The 16188-nt window shown below is 33.6% G+C and overlaps 1 protein-coding gene across 1 annotated transcript in view; it reads right to left on the reverse strand.

The window, feature by feature from the left end:
- Positions 1-16188, reverse strand: part of RpL8 (ribosomal protein L8) — a 52033-nt gene that overhangs the window by 14480 nt on the left and 21365 nt on the right. Inside the window, exon 4 of the mRNA XM_090413292.1 lies at positions 4861-5079. Within this exon, the coding sequence (XP_090269418.1) occupies positions 4861-5079 (219 nt within the window). The remainder of the gene's footprint in view (positions 1-4860; positions 5080-16188) is intronic.

Genomic DNA, 16188 nt, shown 5'->3' on the forward strand with positions numbered 1-16188 from the left:
AATCAAAACAACACCAAATACAAAATTACTGCATGTGTATATGCAGTTATTTCTTTTATATTTATAAGTTTTCATAGAAAATCACAGCAGCTATATTTTGTGATACCACTTGTGAGGAAATTCAGTCTGCTATCATGAAGGCTTTGCCTAACTAATATTTGGAAATACAATCTCATCACAATTACCAAAATTTCTGTTCAAAACCACTGGTCAAGCCATATTTACATATGGTCCACAGACATGGAACATCACTACTTAACATGCAGTTAATATCATTAATAGCTTTGGGACAATACTAGGATATAAATGGCAACCTAACCTAACAGAAATAATTCAAAAAATGAAGTTAGATGGTTGGGACACCAACTTTGACATTCACCTTCATTCATTATTCCTCTCTACCAATTAATGGATTCTGAGGAAGCCCAAGGAAGAGTTTTGTTCCTTGGACTTCTTCTGTGACAGAGCAACTCAGCTCACTTTCAATCAATAGACTAATCTCTATTGTTATACGAATATTTCTGTATTTATTTCTCTATTCATACACAAATGATGATGACTTAAGTTAATTTACTTCCTTTAATTTTTCATCTTATACTTTAAGAGTACCATGAACGTGTTTATCTGTATCTGTTATTCCTTGAAAGGAAGATTTAAAGAAAAATTTCCTCTCTACACTTAACAGGTTTTATTTACCCACACATTTGCACACTGTCCAAAAATGAGATTTCTAGACAGCCGGCTTATATAGGGGGATCTGAGCAACACACTACTAAATATCAGAAAGGTTTCCTAAATATTTTCCTCCCCTTGGTTTCATTAGAACACTTTCTGCTTGTATCTGTCATTCCTTGAAAGGAAGATTTAAAGAAAAATTTCCTTTCTACACTTAACAGGTTTCATTTACCCACACATTTGCACACTGTCCAAAAATGAGATTTCTAGACAGCCGGCTTATATAGGGGGATCTGAGCAACACACTACTAAATATCAGAAAGGTTTCCTAATATTTTCCTCCCCTTGGTTTCATTAGAACACTTTCTACTTTTATCTGTCATTCCTTGAAAGGAAGATTTAAAGAAAAATTTCCTCTCTACACTTAACAGGTTTTATTTACCCACACATTTGCACACTGTCCAAAAATGAGACTTCTAGACAGCCGGCTTATATAGGGGGATCTGAATAATACACTACTAAATATCAGAAAGGTTTCCTAAATATTTTCCTCCCCTTGGTTTCATTAGAACACTTTCTGCTTGTATCTGTCATTCCTTGAAAGGAAGATTTAAAGAAAAATTTCCTTTCTACACTTAACAGGTTTTATTTACCCACACATTTGCACACTGTCCAAAAATGAGATTTCTAGACAGCCGGCTTATATAGGGGGATCTGAGTAACACACTACTAAATATCAGAACGGTCTTAAATATTTTCCTCCCCTTGGTTTCATTAGAACACTTTCTGCTTGTATCTGTCATTCCTTGAAAGGAAGATTTAAAGAAAAATTTCCTTTCTACACTTAACAGGTTTTATTTACCCACACATTTGCACACTGTCCAAAAATGAGATTTCTAGACAGCCGGCTTATATAGGGGGATCTCAGTAACACTACTAAATATCAGAAAGATATCCTAAATATTATTTTCCACAAGCCAAAATGTTTGATACATATTATACAAAATATTTTCATAACACTTCCGTCCACATGATGAACTATGTGGTTGTTTGAACAGAAGGGTAACAAATAATATATAGTTCTTTAATTTGATAAAATAACCCAAGGCTGAGTCCACTGTATTACATCAAAAAACTGCATGTGTCAAAAAGCTTACTATGTATACAATATTTATATTAAAAATATATTTACATTCTGGATGTATTATACAGTATCCCAATGAAAAGTTTCAGTGCAGCATACCAACAGCAATATAAATACAACTAGCATAAGAATGAAGTCTATGTGTGATATACTGAATAATTTCCTTGTATTTTCAATAATCTATTTTAACTGTCAAAAGGCCAACTCCTATGAAAACACTTAATTCTAGTATTAATTCAATTTAAAGTTAATCTGAATTGAGTAATTACTTCAACACGTATATTAAAATAATTCAATAAATCAATCATTTACTCATCTAAAAACATCTTGCAAATAACTTTTTGTAGGTGGGACAACATAAAAAACTCTGCACTCTAAAGAACAAGTGACATAAAATAGAGCAGATAAATTATATCAAGTGCCTGTTCTGGATTCATAGTTAAAAGTATTAGGCATCCATTCTTACTTCAACATGGAAAAAAAAAAAAAAAGTCCCACATTCCAGTAGCTGAGAGAATATTCAAACAAACACCACTTCCATTCCAATGTAGAACAGGAGTCCTTGAATAACATAATGAACATAACATATATTAGTTTCTCCTGTTCCAATATGTTTTGCTCATAATACTGGTGCATTAAATATTAATAATACAAGAAATTAGTTGAAACCTGATTGACCATTATGTCAAAACAATTTTGAATGAAATAAATTTCTCATTCTATCTGCTTAAGCAATAAAATCGTATGTTCTAAACTATGCAATTTTCAACTTTTATATTGTTGAAAGTTTCACCTTTGGAAGATGTTATAAACAAGAAATAATATTCTTGATTTAATTATTTACTCAAGTAGAATTAGGTGACAAAAAAAGGGTGCATATTATCTCCACTGTTAATAATCTTCTACATGGATCACACATTATGAAGGAAAATGACATTAGGCCTCATATCAAAATTGGATTTATTCACCTCAGCTCTTTACTTTATGCATTATACACTTGAGTCAATACAGTGACACTGCAGGATACCACAACTAAACCGCATAACTTCTGTAATAAATCTGGTATGAAAATCAGCCAATAGGCAGTTACACTTGTAGAATGAATGAATGAATTATTTCAGATGTTTAGGTGAGTTTTAGCAAAGATGGCAAATTAAATACGGGATAGACAACAGAATAGGCAAAACTAATATGGTGAGGGGCCAATTGAATAACATTAAAATGAAAGCCACTAAACCATTTCATTTATTATTTCATGTGTGTTTAATATTTTGCCTGCAGCTATTAAAAATGATATAGGTTAGCAGGTTAGGTTTTCCAGTTCATCTGCAAGATCGATTTCCTTTCCATTGATACTCCTTTGCTATCTTCAGTTCTAGATGTTGAGCTTGAGTCGTTCCAGTAGCCGACTTTTCACTGCTCACTCTGATTTCCTGACAAAAAGAGTGGGTCTTGTTTAACAGGATGATGGCCAGTGGGCATGAAATCTCATCATGTTGCACCATCATAATGTTTTTAAGCCAACAGAGAGTGCAATTTTGATGGCAAAGTCCCCCATTGTTTGTGCTGCCCAGTGAATACACACTAACATGATGCCAAGATGAAGGTGCGGATTGGATATTAGGCCATAAGTCCCAGGCAGTTTCACTGTGCTCCTTAAAGGTGATGTGGAGGTCTCCTCCCAGTTATTTGGCTTTGACAAGTAAGTTTTAGGCATTTAAGTTCAGGAAATCAGGAATTGGTCATACTGCATTAAAGAGCTTCATTTATAAGAGAGAGAATTATGATACTCTTATATAAGTTTCTTGTTAGGATGCTGGATAACTGCACTCAACTTAATCTCATACATTAAACCCCCAACAGCCCACTCGGTAATAGCAAGTATATATAGGAGATCCTCCCCAATGCTATCCACCTTGATGCAGTAAGGAGGCTTTTGAACACCAATGACTCTGAGAGCCAGAGTAGATAAGCTACTGGAAGTGCCTGCTTAACTGAACAGGTCAAGAGGTAAGTGCTAGACTAAGAGAAATACCCCAGTCCTTCTGGTTGGGGATTTTGCATAAAGGCTTGTTACCTGACCAAGTAAAAATCTCTATAACTGAGATGCTTCAAATGGAAAATTCATTGGACAGAAAGAATGGATTATGACAAGGAAAGGATAAAGGAGATAAAGATGAGGAATCTCTGACATTTTAAATGTAGCCACGTGGAATATAAGGAGCAGATCAACAAAGGAATTAGAATTAGTGAAACAACTAAAAGCATTAATATAGCCATGAAAACAGACTCAAAAGATATACACAGTAAAACCGTGTATATCTCATGTACTGTACTGTACTGGATTGACCCAACATATGAGTTTCTGGCAGAATGGCCATTTTAATTGATAATAAATGAAAAAAAAAAAAAAAAAAAAGAATACAAAAGTATAATTTTATAAATTATTGTATTATAACATTTAAATTAAAAACAAAGAAGTATCACAGGAGTATATGCTTCTTCAGGGGCATACACTTCTATGGAGAAATTTGCATGAATAATAATGATCAAGAACTATTAGACTTCTAATAACCAATACGTTTTTTCAAAGAGAGGAGACTGAAGTTATTTTAGGATACAGTGATTCTATGAACTAAAGGACAAGGTCATTAAAAATCCACATACAAAGTTTAACCTTATCTAATTTAGTGATTTAGAAATCGCAAGCTCTCTCTCTCTCTAGTAGCCAGGTATCCAGTCTGGATCAGCGGAAATCATTTTCTTTCAGGTACTACTTGATTTCCTCTATCAATCACAAAAAGGTCTAGAACCCCCTCCTTTTTTTCTTCAAAATATCATTCCTACTAACGCCTCGGTAAATCAGCAGTGAAAATGTAACAAATATGGATAACTTATGCATTTCATGCTGTTGCCACCCTAGTTGGAATTAAGTATCCTGATCATTAGTGTCACTATTGATCAGGATACTTAATTCCAAAGGAAAGAAGATGAAGAGATGGGATGAGTTCAAGTGTTTTATATTTTTTAAATTATCATACCAATCATAGCTCTATTTGTTGAGGGCAGAACTTTCTTGGCACCAGAACCAAGCTTTACTCTTGTTTTTCTTGAGTCTGGATTATGAGAGATAACAGTAGCATAGGTTCCAGAAGCTCTAGCTAAACGTCCACGGTCTCCAGATTTTTCTTCAAGATTACACACAACTGTACCTTCAGGCATCATCCCAACAGGCAAAACATTACCTATCTGTAGTACAGCTATACAAAATAAAAAAAAAAAAAAAGTAATAAGTAAATTTCACAGAAAGATATCAAGTTTGTTCTTTAAAAGCTACTATAAGTTGCAAGAAACTTTTTTTAAAAATATACACAGCACTTCAAAACATACTGCTTGACTTACATATGCCAAGCTAATTGAATATAAGAATAAAAAAGGAAGCTGCCCCCCCCTCCCTTTATATTATATTTAACAGTTAAGATTAGCACTCATGTGTCACACTTTGCAACACACGTGGTAGTGATATTTTGAAAGTGCAAAATCTCATTTACCAACAGAGAAATGGAACCACATGTCTAGCTGCATATGGGACTAACGAGTGTAAATGCAGAAACAAGTGTAAAGATTTGGGTGCAGCTTCCCAGGTTTTGATGAATGACATTATGTAAGGGTAACTGTGGGGACAAGGGTATGTACAAATGCACGTAGAAGGAAGTGACGATTTAATTCCCAGAACAGTCATGTAGTGTCGCTCATGTAGTTAAATGCTTTAGATATCTCAATAGAAATGGCTGCCGTGTACATGCCTTTATTTTATCCCACTATAAATTGTTTTATGGAACTCCAATAGTGCATTTTCTGCATTCCAGATCTGAATCTGGCATTGATAATACGTGTAAAAGGATGTGGAATTAGGGTGCTATTTAATCTTTTTTTGAAAATTAGGATTTCAATAACCTTTGAAACTAGATTATATATACTGGTCTGTAATTTCTGATTTCATTTAAATACAAGGGGTGGAGGTCCTGGAAAATCCCGAAAAGCTCCTAGAACAAAAAATGTTTCTTCAGAAAATATATTTTCTTTTAGGATATATAAGACATAAAATTAATTAATTTTTTGTCTTAGGCGTTCATCAGAACTTTTAAGTGTTCTATAAATTTCAATGTTCAAAAACTTTATTAATAATGTATAAACAACTTTAACTTATGTTTAATTATAATATGCAGTTTTTTGAGATTTATATGATCATAGCTACTTCTCAGTATTCTTTTAGAACATCTACCAACTTATTTGCTAAGAACTTGTGGTATACTTTCTCCTTGAACTCCTTGTTCCTACCTATGTTTTCTTCAATAGTGGTTGTATAAATGAGTGCACAATTTACATGTGCTGCTAAACTTTAATTCTTTTTTCTTACTTAAAACTAAGTGATGATCATTTCAGATTTCAAACAGTCTGTATAGTATTCCATTCTGAAACAGCATGAAGATATCACTGTCAACAAGGCATTTTTTTTTTTTGTTTCTGATGTCTCTTCCCCATTGATAATTTACAGATTTAATGGTACAAGGACAGCAAAGGTAATAATACACAAGGTAAGGCAATCGCACACATCCATGCCTGTAGCGGGATTTGAACCCACGACCTGTTGGTTGGAGAATTGGTACAATAACCACTTACCTAACCAAGCCAGCTCTTTTCTGTATATGAACATCTTTATGTTGGAACATGGTGTTAGTAATGACTAATGACAAGTCCATATCCTGACCAGAGGTGGAACAGGTATTACCATTATAATTAGCCTTCACCTTTGATCCAAAATCGTCCCAAAATATTATGCCTGCTAGGATTGATTTCTTACTTTGCAGTTCAGATATTCAACAAGCACCACATTTTCAATTGTCAGTCAGCTGCTGACTCTTAAAATTAAAAAAATGTACCCACTTCTTCTTTTGCAGAACCTTGTGTGGGACAAATAGGCACAAATAAGTATCACTGTCTATTTATGTCATTTTTTTAAGTTCATCTGCATTCCAATCATTTGTCTTAATATTTGGTGTTAAATGCTATCGTCACTCCTTCATTTCCTTACTCAAATATAACATCCTGTAGTTATTTATTAGGATTTCATTTATATTTGTCGTCTGTCTAGCAATGCCAATTATGTACAGTAATACTCCATATGTTGATGGTTCCTATCTTCAACTCTTGTGATATTGAGTATGGTGTCTTTCTAGATACTGAGTTGGAGTATAAGCAACTGACTTTTTATTGTACATCCTGATTCCATGATGAAAACAACAGGTCATTGTTTATTTGGACAGCAACCCAGCAGACATGAAATCTCATCATGTTGATTTTTGGTTTAAGTCAAAAATACATAATGTGTATTTTAACAGAGCACACCATGTGAAGTTGCTCATTTTAACAAATGTGAGAGAATTTAATTTGTTTTCCACACACACACACACAAAAAAAAAAAAACTTTTGTAGTGATGTGAATGTAGCACTCACAGCTATCATTATCTTCAAGCACATATGGCTATGTTGATTTTTCTGAAGCTATATGGCAGTGCTAACTATCAAAGACTAAACATTAGGTCATAAGTCTGTATTGGTTTTCTGCTTTGCTAAGGTATGTGTGAAAGTAGCCAAATAAAACTCATGGGAAGACTGGTAAGAATATAGAAGGTAAATATCAGGAGATCTCTCCCCAGTTATCTGGTTTTGATCATGAAAGGACTTTTTTTTTTAAATCTTATATAAAAAAAACAGGAGTGCTTAAGGATCAAAGCTATATAACTGAGAGGAGACCTCCACATTGCCTTTAAAGATCACCAGAGTTCAAAATCAGTACTATCAACATAAGAAGCCTGATGGCTTCTTATGTGGATAGTACTGAAAGAAGGCAGCTGAGGCACTGGATAAGTACCAGATCAATATAATAGGGGGTGACTGAAACAAAAACAAAGGCAAAAACTGGTGAGATCTTTCTGAGCAACAAATACAAAATGTTATATTCAGGTAATGACAATCAAAGAAAAGGAGTAGCCATAGTATTCAACACTAAATACGAGGCTAATCTTGAATGGCAGGCAGTCTCAACTAGTGATGTGGGCAAATATCAGAATGGGGAACTGGACAACAAGACAAGGTTCTACCTTAGTAGAACCTTGTCTCATTGTCCAGTGGAGGAATTTTTTTTGAGGATTTAGAGAAGCAACTGACACAATGAAAAAGGAAAAGTTGATCCTTGTTGGGGATCTAAATAGCAGAGTAGGAATGATTGTCAGACATACAAAAATAGTTTGGGAAAATTTGGAGAAAAGAGCAAAGCTAATAATAATGGCAAATATCTGTTGGATTTCTGTTCAGGACATGGACTAGTTATTACTAACACCATGTTCCAACATAAAAATGTGCACAAAATCACTTGGAGAGAAGACGCAAGGAATAAGAAATGGCTCATTTACTACATTATTGTTGATAGTGATGTTTTCTCTCTGATGCAGGACACTAGAGTGTACAGAGGAATGGAAATGATTATTTTAGTCATGAGCAGGATAAAATTAAATTTTATATTGAAAAGAAGATCATGCATTTCTCTGAGCGTTCCTAGTAAGATTTATGCTGGTATAGTTGAGAAGGATTGTGGAAGAGAAGCTTGGTGAAGAACAAGCTGGATTCAGGCCAAATAGAGGCCGTCAGGATCAGATTTTCACTTTATGACAAAAAGTTGAGAAATCATGGGAATATAACAAAGATGTGTATGTTTTGTAGATCTGGAAAAAGCATATGACAAGATGCCAAGAGAGAAACCATTCAAAATGCTATAGTTGTATGTCAATGGGGCATTATATCAAGCAATACTATACAGCTAGGACTTGGAGGATCACCTTAGAGGCATGAAGACGAAGGGTCATATGGGAGAGAAGTGACGAAATATAAGCGAATGGGTGCGATAATGCGGGGCTTTTTTCTGGTTGTTCCCGATTTCACTTTGAGGATTCCTGACTAGTGGACGGAGTAGGGACGAGCAAGAGAGATGTCCCATTCAAGTAGGAGCAGAGAATGCGCTGTATCGAGGCAGTGAGAAGTTCAAGTCCGGGAAGAATGTAAAACAGACAGCGTAGTCTTAAGCCTATTGCGGAAGCAACCGATCGAAGGAGGACCTGAAACCACGTGGCCATTAACAGACCTTCGGAAGAAAAAGATTGGGTAACGTAAAGACCTTTATTGTATGTTTGAATGAGACAGAATTTAGTGTTAGATCATATTAAGTGGACAATTCATAGTGGACTATAATAAGGATTTGTAATTTGAGATAGAGTAATTCTGATAAACAAAGAAATGTCAAGAGTGAAACTTTAGCTGCATGTGACTGAGATTATATGTGAATTTGAAATTTTGTAGATGAATTTTATCAGAATAGTAACAGGTTGTGAGATTTATTTTAATGTAGCATGAAATAAGAGTTTGATTTTTGAGTAACATAATTAACTAGATTTAATGTTTTATAGTTTGTGTGAGATTACCAAGTTACTCTATGAGTGTTCTGTTAAATTAGTATTGAGTAACTAACTTAGCAAGAGATTTTGAGAAGCTTAGTATCATATTCTAATTATAGCTGTAAAGTGTAATTTGTTCCAATAAACATGTTTTGTTGTATATGCCTGATACGTGCATTCAAATTACCACTTGCAAAAATTTAAACCATAGCGGGAGGGAATTTAATGAGAGTGTTAGAGTAAAATAGATTATTGGCCACGACTGAAATTAGAACCATTATCTATTTAGTGTATATTAGAATGAGTGCCAATTAACCTAGGAATATTCCCTGAATTTTGAATAAGCTCATATTATAGGACTCTGGCTAGAGCAGCAATAAAAAATAAATTTGCCGGTGTCCAAAAAGAAAGCATTCTTAGGCAGAGTTAAGTAAGGCATTCTTAGGGGAGTATATTAGTATATTATATATAATGAAAGTATAAAGAAAGTAAAAGAAGATATAACAATAGCGCAGCAAGTAGGCTTTTAGATGAGTAAGGTTTGAGTAAGTAAGAAGATAGATAAGTACAAATGAATATAATGAGTGAATGAGTATAAAGTAAAGATATAAGATAAATATAAAGTAAATATAGAGTAGAGAAAATGACTTATTAACAATAGATATGGTACGAAGGTCAGCAATAAAAAGACAAACACAGTGAAAATAGGCAGAATCGTTGAAAATGTCACCTGTGTTGTGAATGGAGAACCTATAGAACAAGTAAAACATTTCAGCTACTTAGGCACGATTTTTAGTGAAGATGGTAAATTAAACATGGAAATAGACAACAGGATCAACAAAGCTGGTATGGTAAGAAGTCAGTTGAATAAATTTATATGGAATAAGAGAGAAATTAGTGAAAACACTAAACCAGCTGTATACAAGACAGTGTTCAAACCAGTTTTAACTTATGGATCTGAGAGCTGAATCAGAAGTAAAACATTTGACAAAAGACTAGAGACCGCTGATATGAGAAGGATTAGGGGTGTGAACAGATGACATCAATGGCAATGTCATATTAAAAACCTTCCTACCGACTGAGGTGGATGAAATATCCAGACCACCATAGCATTTTGCATGGATCAAAACTTCATCAGCATTCTACCTTTTATCATGCCATTACCCCCCTCTGCCATTAATCCCTTTACAGACATTTTAGAGCCATAGTGAATTAACTGTTACTGAGTGACCTTTGTGTCACCTGTCTTTATGCGTACTGTTTTACTTGGAATTTCCTTTACTGTCCTAAGATATTTGACCTTTTTTTTTTGCCTCACAATGGTTTATTGTCTCTCCCCAAAAACGAATTTCACGTGTGAAAATAATCAATCCTGAAATGACCACCAATCAGCCTTTGCAACGCATCTATTTAGTAATAGTAAATTTGCTGTATTTTATTCTTCGAATCAGTGGAACGGATCTTTCACTTTACTCACAATATAGAAACAATTTTTTTGGCGAATTTTCAAATGTTTGCATTGAAAATATTATGTCAGATATTTATATTTTTAAATAATATTTATTGAAATAAATAACCTTTTGCTTTCTTTCCTAGCAAAATACCATTATATGGATCACCACATTTCAGATGTAGAAACAATTTTTTTTTTAATTTGTTTTTATGAACAACATTTTATGTTAAATTGCATTACTCGATTTCCGATTGCAAGTCTTTTTTTTTTTTTTTTTGTAGGATGCACATTACGATAATATCCAGTGCACAATAACCACCGTAGATATGTTAAAAATATAATATGAAGGATATCATATATGGAATGATTCAAAATTTATGCTCATTTTGAAGAATTTCTAATGCTTACCCCCCCCCCCATCCTCTCCTGGAATTCAATTACATAACTACTCTAAATTTCTACAGGTTTGAAAATGCTTCCAGATAGTATTCAAAATCTGTTACTTCATTTTACCATTTTGACAAAAGAAATAAGGCAATAATATTGTTGTACCGTGAAGCTTCTAATTCTGTACTATTTCTTTGCAATGAAAAATCAGCTGTTTTACTATATGCTGAAATTATTTGAAATTTTAGAAATACTATGCTATATTTTCACCATGTAAAACTGTTTATATGCATACCACACAAAAGAAAGTTCAGTATTATTATTTTTATTTCTTTTTCTTAAAATAATCTAAATATTTTTACTTCTACTTCTGGTTGCTATTTCTGAAGTAATCTACGTCTTAGAAATACTTGATAGTAATCCTCTTAACTGGAGGAAAAGATAAAGGTTTAGATTACTCTCAGTGCTATCGAGAAAAAAAAAAAAAAAAAAAAAAAAAGAACACTTAGCCAGAAGTCACATTAAAGTGCCTGAAGCTGTAGTGTGAGATACATCAAGAATGTCATGTTTCGTTTTCAATTGTTGATTAGTCGACATCCTAACATAGAAAGAAATACAGACATTTCTTTTACAGGCTGATATAATATTTATGCTAAAATAAGTTCTTAATTTATAATAATCAGTTTCATTTTTAACATCGAAAAATTATAAATTATTTGATATATTTATCTTGAAAAAGAGGATTTGAATTATTTTAAAAGAAAAGGAACATATGCTTTACATAATCTTATTTTTTTGGGGGGAGGGGGGGGATATAGACCCATTCAACCTGCAGATATTTCAGAGAATTTATTTCATAAATCATTCGCAAGACAACTGTTACAAACATAAATCACTTGGGGAACATGCCCATTTATTTTAGTGTAAATAGTAGCAAAGGTTTAACTACTTCAACAATGCTGTGTATCTAAACTAGAAGAAAGAGTCGTTAGGTTGGTCGAATGGTAGAGCTTCTGCTACTAATGGCTCATGAAAAAAAGTTAAGCAAGTTTGAACGTGGTTACAGATTTTTGCCCTTTTGCTTTCTCCCACGTTATATGTAGTGATTTCTTCTTTGTATTACAAGAAAAAACATGTAGTATTTTCTTTTTCATTGGGTGAATTTACAATGTTGTTCCTTTGTGTTTTGAAAAGAAAACACAAATTATTTATTTCTTACTATTTTTGCCATTATAGCATCTGATACAATTATAAGGGTGACATTTTACCATTTTTCTCCTACATGAGAAAAAGATATATGACAATAATATTGTTGATTCTGTCGAACTTCATTGCAGCAAAAATTTTTATTACAAAACTTTGTTTTATATATATATGTATAAGCAAAAGTATCGCTTACTATAAAATTGGAGCATAATATCTGAACTAGCAGAAAATATATACATATCAATTTAAACCATAACTGTTAATTTCATTTTGTAATGACCAATTATACAGGGAAACCAAGAAGGTGAAAGTGCAAAGAACCGTAGATTACAATATAAAGAAAAAAAAAAAAAAAAATAGTGATATTATTAAAGAATTTCATTTATTCTCTATAAAGCAAAGTCACTCAAGCACATCTTTCAGGAAATCTGATTTTGAACAAAAATAACAACCTCGAACGTCGGCAGCCGGTGTTTAAAATAATATTTCAAATAATTACCGTGAATTAATTTCTTGGAGAACAAAGAAAATGTTTTGTGGAGTAAGCGATTGGGAAAAAAAAAAAAAAAAAAAACCTCTCCAATGTAAGCAATAGTTAAGTGAAGAAACTATGCAAGGATCTTTATTTTGTCCAGGCATTAAAATAATTTCTATATTTATAGTCTATCCAATATAACTAAGATTCAGTTACCCAGCATAGAAAGAGGAACTGCGTTTCTTGTTATAGGCAACTGAGACGTAGCTGTGAGCAACATAATCTGATTAAGTGTTCTCTTCAGCGTGAGGGATTATTACTCCTAAACGACATGATGGCCAAATTGCACTTCTTATCCATGTTCTTTCAACAGGTCGCCTGAATCGTAACCAGACTTAGCTGGACATCTACAGACGTCCTGGCCAGTTGGGGGAAATTAAAAACATTAAGAAAGAACTTGACATTGTCAGCATCCAGGGATGCGTTAGCAGTGCTAATCTCAGGTCAGTTAAACAGAATGCGAGAAGAAAGATTAGCAAAACAAGTGTTCTCTGCCAGGTTGGCAGGAAAATGACCCAGAGGAAGACCAAGATATAGGTAGATTGGTATGGTAAAAAGTGCCTTAGATGATAGAAATATAAGATCTGGTAATGATGAAGTCTCGACAAGTAACAGACTGATTTGGAGGAAAAGTTTAGATAGGAAGTTAGTAATGTTGTAAATTTTTCATGGAGTACTATCATATCCTGTACACCCTTTGAGGGTAAATGTCAGGAATTTGATGCTGAAAAAAAAAAAAAAAAAAATCTGACCCCACTCTACTTTGTTCCATGTCTACCAGATACAAAATATTTCCAGTACCTTGAGTAAAGGTGTTAAAATGCAGTTATTCATTACTGAATCAAGGATGCATGTTGTTCATGATTTCTAAACTGTCACATTACTTAAATCACTGATTTTTGAAATATGTAACAACATTTTGGCCGATATTCTTCCCCCTAGAACTTTCATCCATCTGATGCTAAATCAGTACATACAAATCAATGTGTCACCACACTACAGAGACAAACATTTAGGTTTGTTACATTAACAACATTTATTGATACAGCTAGAAAGGCATGTGGTGAAGTTGTCTGCAAGGATGGAAAAGCTACAATACATAAACACCCAAGTGCAACTCACCAGGAGTTTAGCTAAATCGAGTAACATCTAATAAATTTGACATAAAAATCAGCAATAAAAAGACCCAAACTATGAAAATAGGTAAGGACAAAGAAAGCTTCAACTGATTCTTAATGGAGAGCCTAATGAGTAAAATATTTCAGCTATTTAGGCAGCTTTTAGCAAAGATGGCAAGTTAAATATGGAAATCGACAATAGAATAAGCAAAACTGGTATAGTAGGTAGCCAGTACACCAAACTAGCATTATACAACAGTTATAAGCTATGGATTTGAGAGTTTCGTTAGAAACCAAGCACTTCATCAAAGACATCTTGTAAAAGGAACAAAATTGTGCATTACTGTATTTTAAAGGATAAATGCTGATTGTAAGCTTGTAAAGGTTATTAACAAACTGAATTACATAGAATTTGTTCATAAATTATAAAATATTGTAAAGGTTAGAATTATACATTAAGTTTTGATGTGAAGTTGTAAGGTTAACAGAATGTAAAAGTATTTCTGCCCCAAGTTAAGAGGATTAGACAAGATTATGTTGGCGACTTAATAGTGAACAAACGTATTGAAGGCCATTCAGATGTGGAGATTTTGCCGCCAAAACTAAAGGTCAAGACAACAGTGACACGAGTTATTTAAAGAAGATTTGGGGGTTCTCCGACTCTAAAACAAGGAACCTCAGAATCATATAAAAGAGGTCTTGAGAACCTCTAGACGGTGCAGCTCTGGACTTTTTCGCCTTGCTGCAGTCTGTTGGCCCACTTGGACTTCGAAATTTTGTTAGATCGTGACTCCTAGGCATGGGAAAAAACCAGGAGGCAGATTATTCTATGGAGATGTATTTTCAGTAGCAGAACGTGCCATTTGCGATGGCAACAGTCGATCCAGAACCGACGGTGAGCTATGCTACAATTCCCGGAAGAGGACTACACCAGGACCGCCATAAGCTGTTCAGCAAAGTCTAAGAAATAGGACTGAGGAAAGCAGTCAGCAGGACTGCTACAAATCTTCAAAGGTGGTAGGACTGTATATGTTTCAATGAATTTGTGAGTAGACTATTGTATTATCACTGAGGTAGATTAAGAAGTGTATGTCCACTGAACGTAGCTTTGTTAGAATAGTTGTATATGTCACTATATGAAATAATTGCGGCTGAGATTTAGCTAGTATATATATTGAGGAGAATGTTAACCAAGGATATAGATTGTAACAGCCAGTAATTGCCTAGACCCTGTAGACCAAGTTATTTAAGTATTGTGAATAGCTGATCTGAATTGTGAGGTTGCGAAATGAGTTTAAAATAGGCATTAGAGAGAAATTGTTTATTTGTGTATCATATTGTAAAGCTGCCTAAGGTAAAATAAACATGTTTTGTTTGCTTACAATTATCGCCTGATCTTAGACCAATACACTGTATCATAAAAACAATCGAACCTGTATGCTAAAATTATAGAAATTGCGATGACAGAATGATTAAGGTTTGGTTTAGAAAGTAATATATTCTATAAGTGTTATAACAAATCTTCTCATGCTATATAATTAATTCAGGGTGGTGCAGTCAAAAAATAATATATTTCTCTGAATTACATAGTGTGGGAGATAGTTAACTGTAACCATGAATTGCCTATTTCAGAGGCCCTTTCACTAACAGTGCTAACACTTGTAGGAAGTATAAAGGATTACAAGTGGGGACTAAATTAATCGGCTTAAATTAGAACAAGGTAAAGAGTACTTAACAGAAAGGTTTAACAGAGTAAAAGTAAAGTAGACATAGGAAGGATAAAGACAAAAGAAAAAATAATGCAAAAGGCGTGACATAGATATTGAAGAAAATAATTAACCCAAAATATTTTACAATCTGTTCGTACAAAAATGAAGACAGTAAAAACTTTACATCGTTTGCATTCAAGAATGTGTGAGCAGGACTAATCTAAGGTGGTATTGGTCACTTAAATAGAATGGGAGAGGAAAGATCAACAAAACAGGTGTTTGATGCCAAGAAAAAGACCCAGAGGAAGACCAAGGTCTAGGTGGATTGATTCAATAAAACATGCCTTAGAACAAAATGTCAGATACAACAATATTGGATTGCTGACAAGTAATAGACTAATTTGAAGGGAAATTGTTGATAGGAGATTATTAATAATGTAAATGTAATCA

This window comes from Typopeltis vanoorti, chromosome 24 (assembly GCF_054136105.1).
Source record: "Typopeltis vanoorti isolate ZY-2024b chromosome 24, IOZ_Tvanoo_1.0, whole genome shotgun sequence".
NCBI lineage: Eukaryota > Metazoa > Arthropoda > Arachnida > Uropygi > Thelyphonidae > Typopeltis > Typopeltis vanoorti.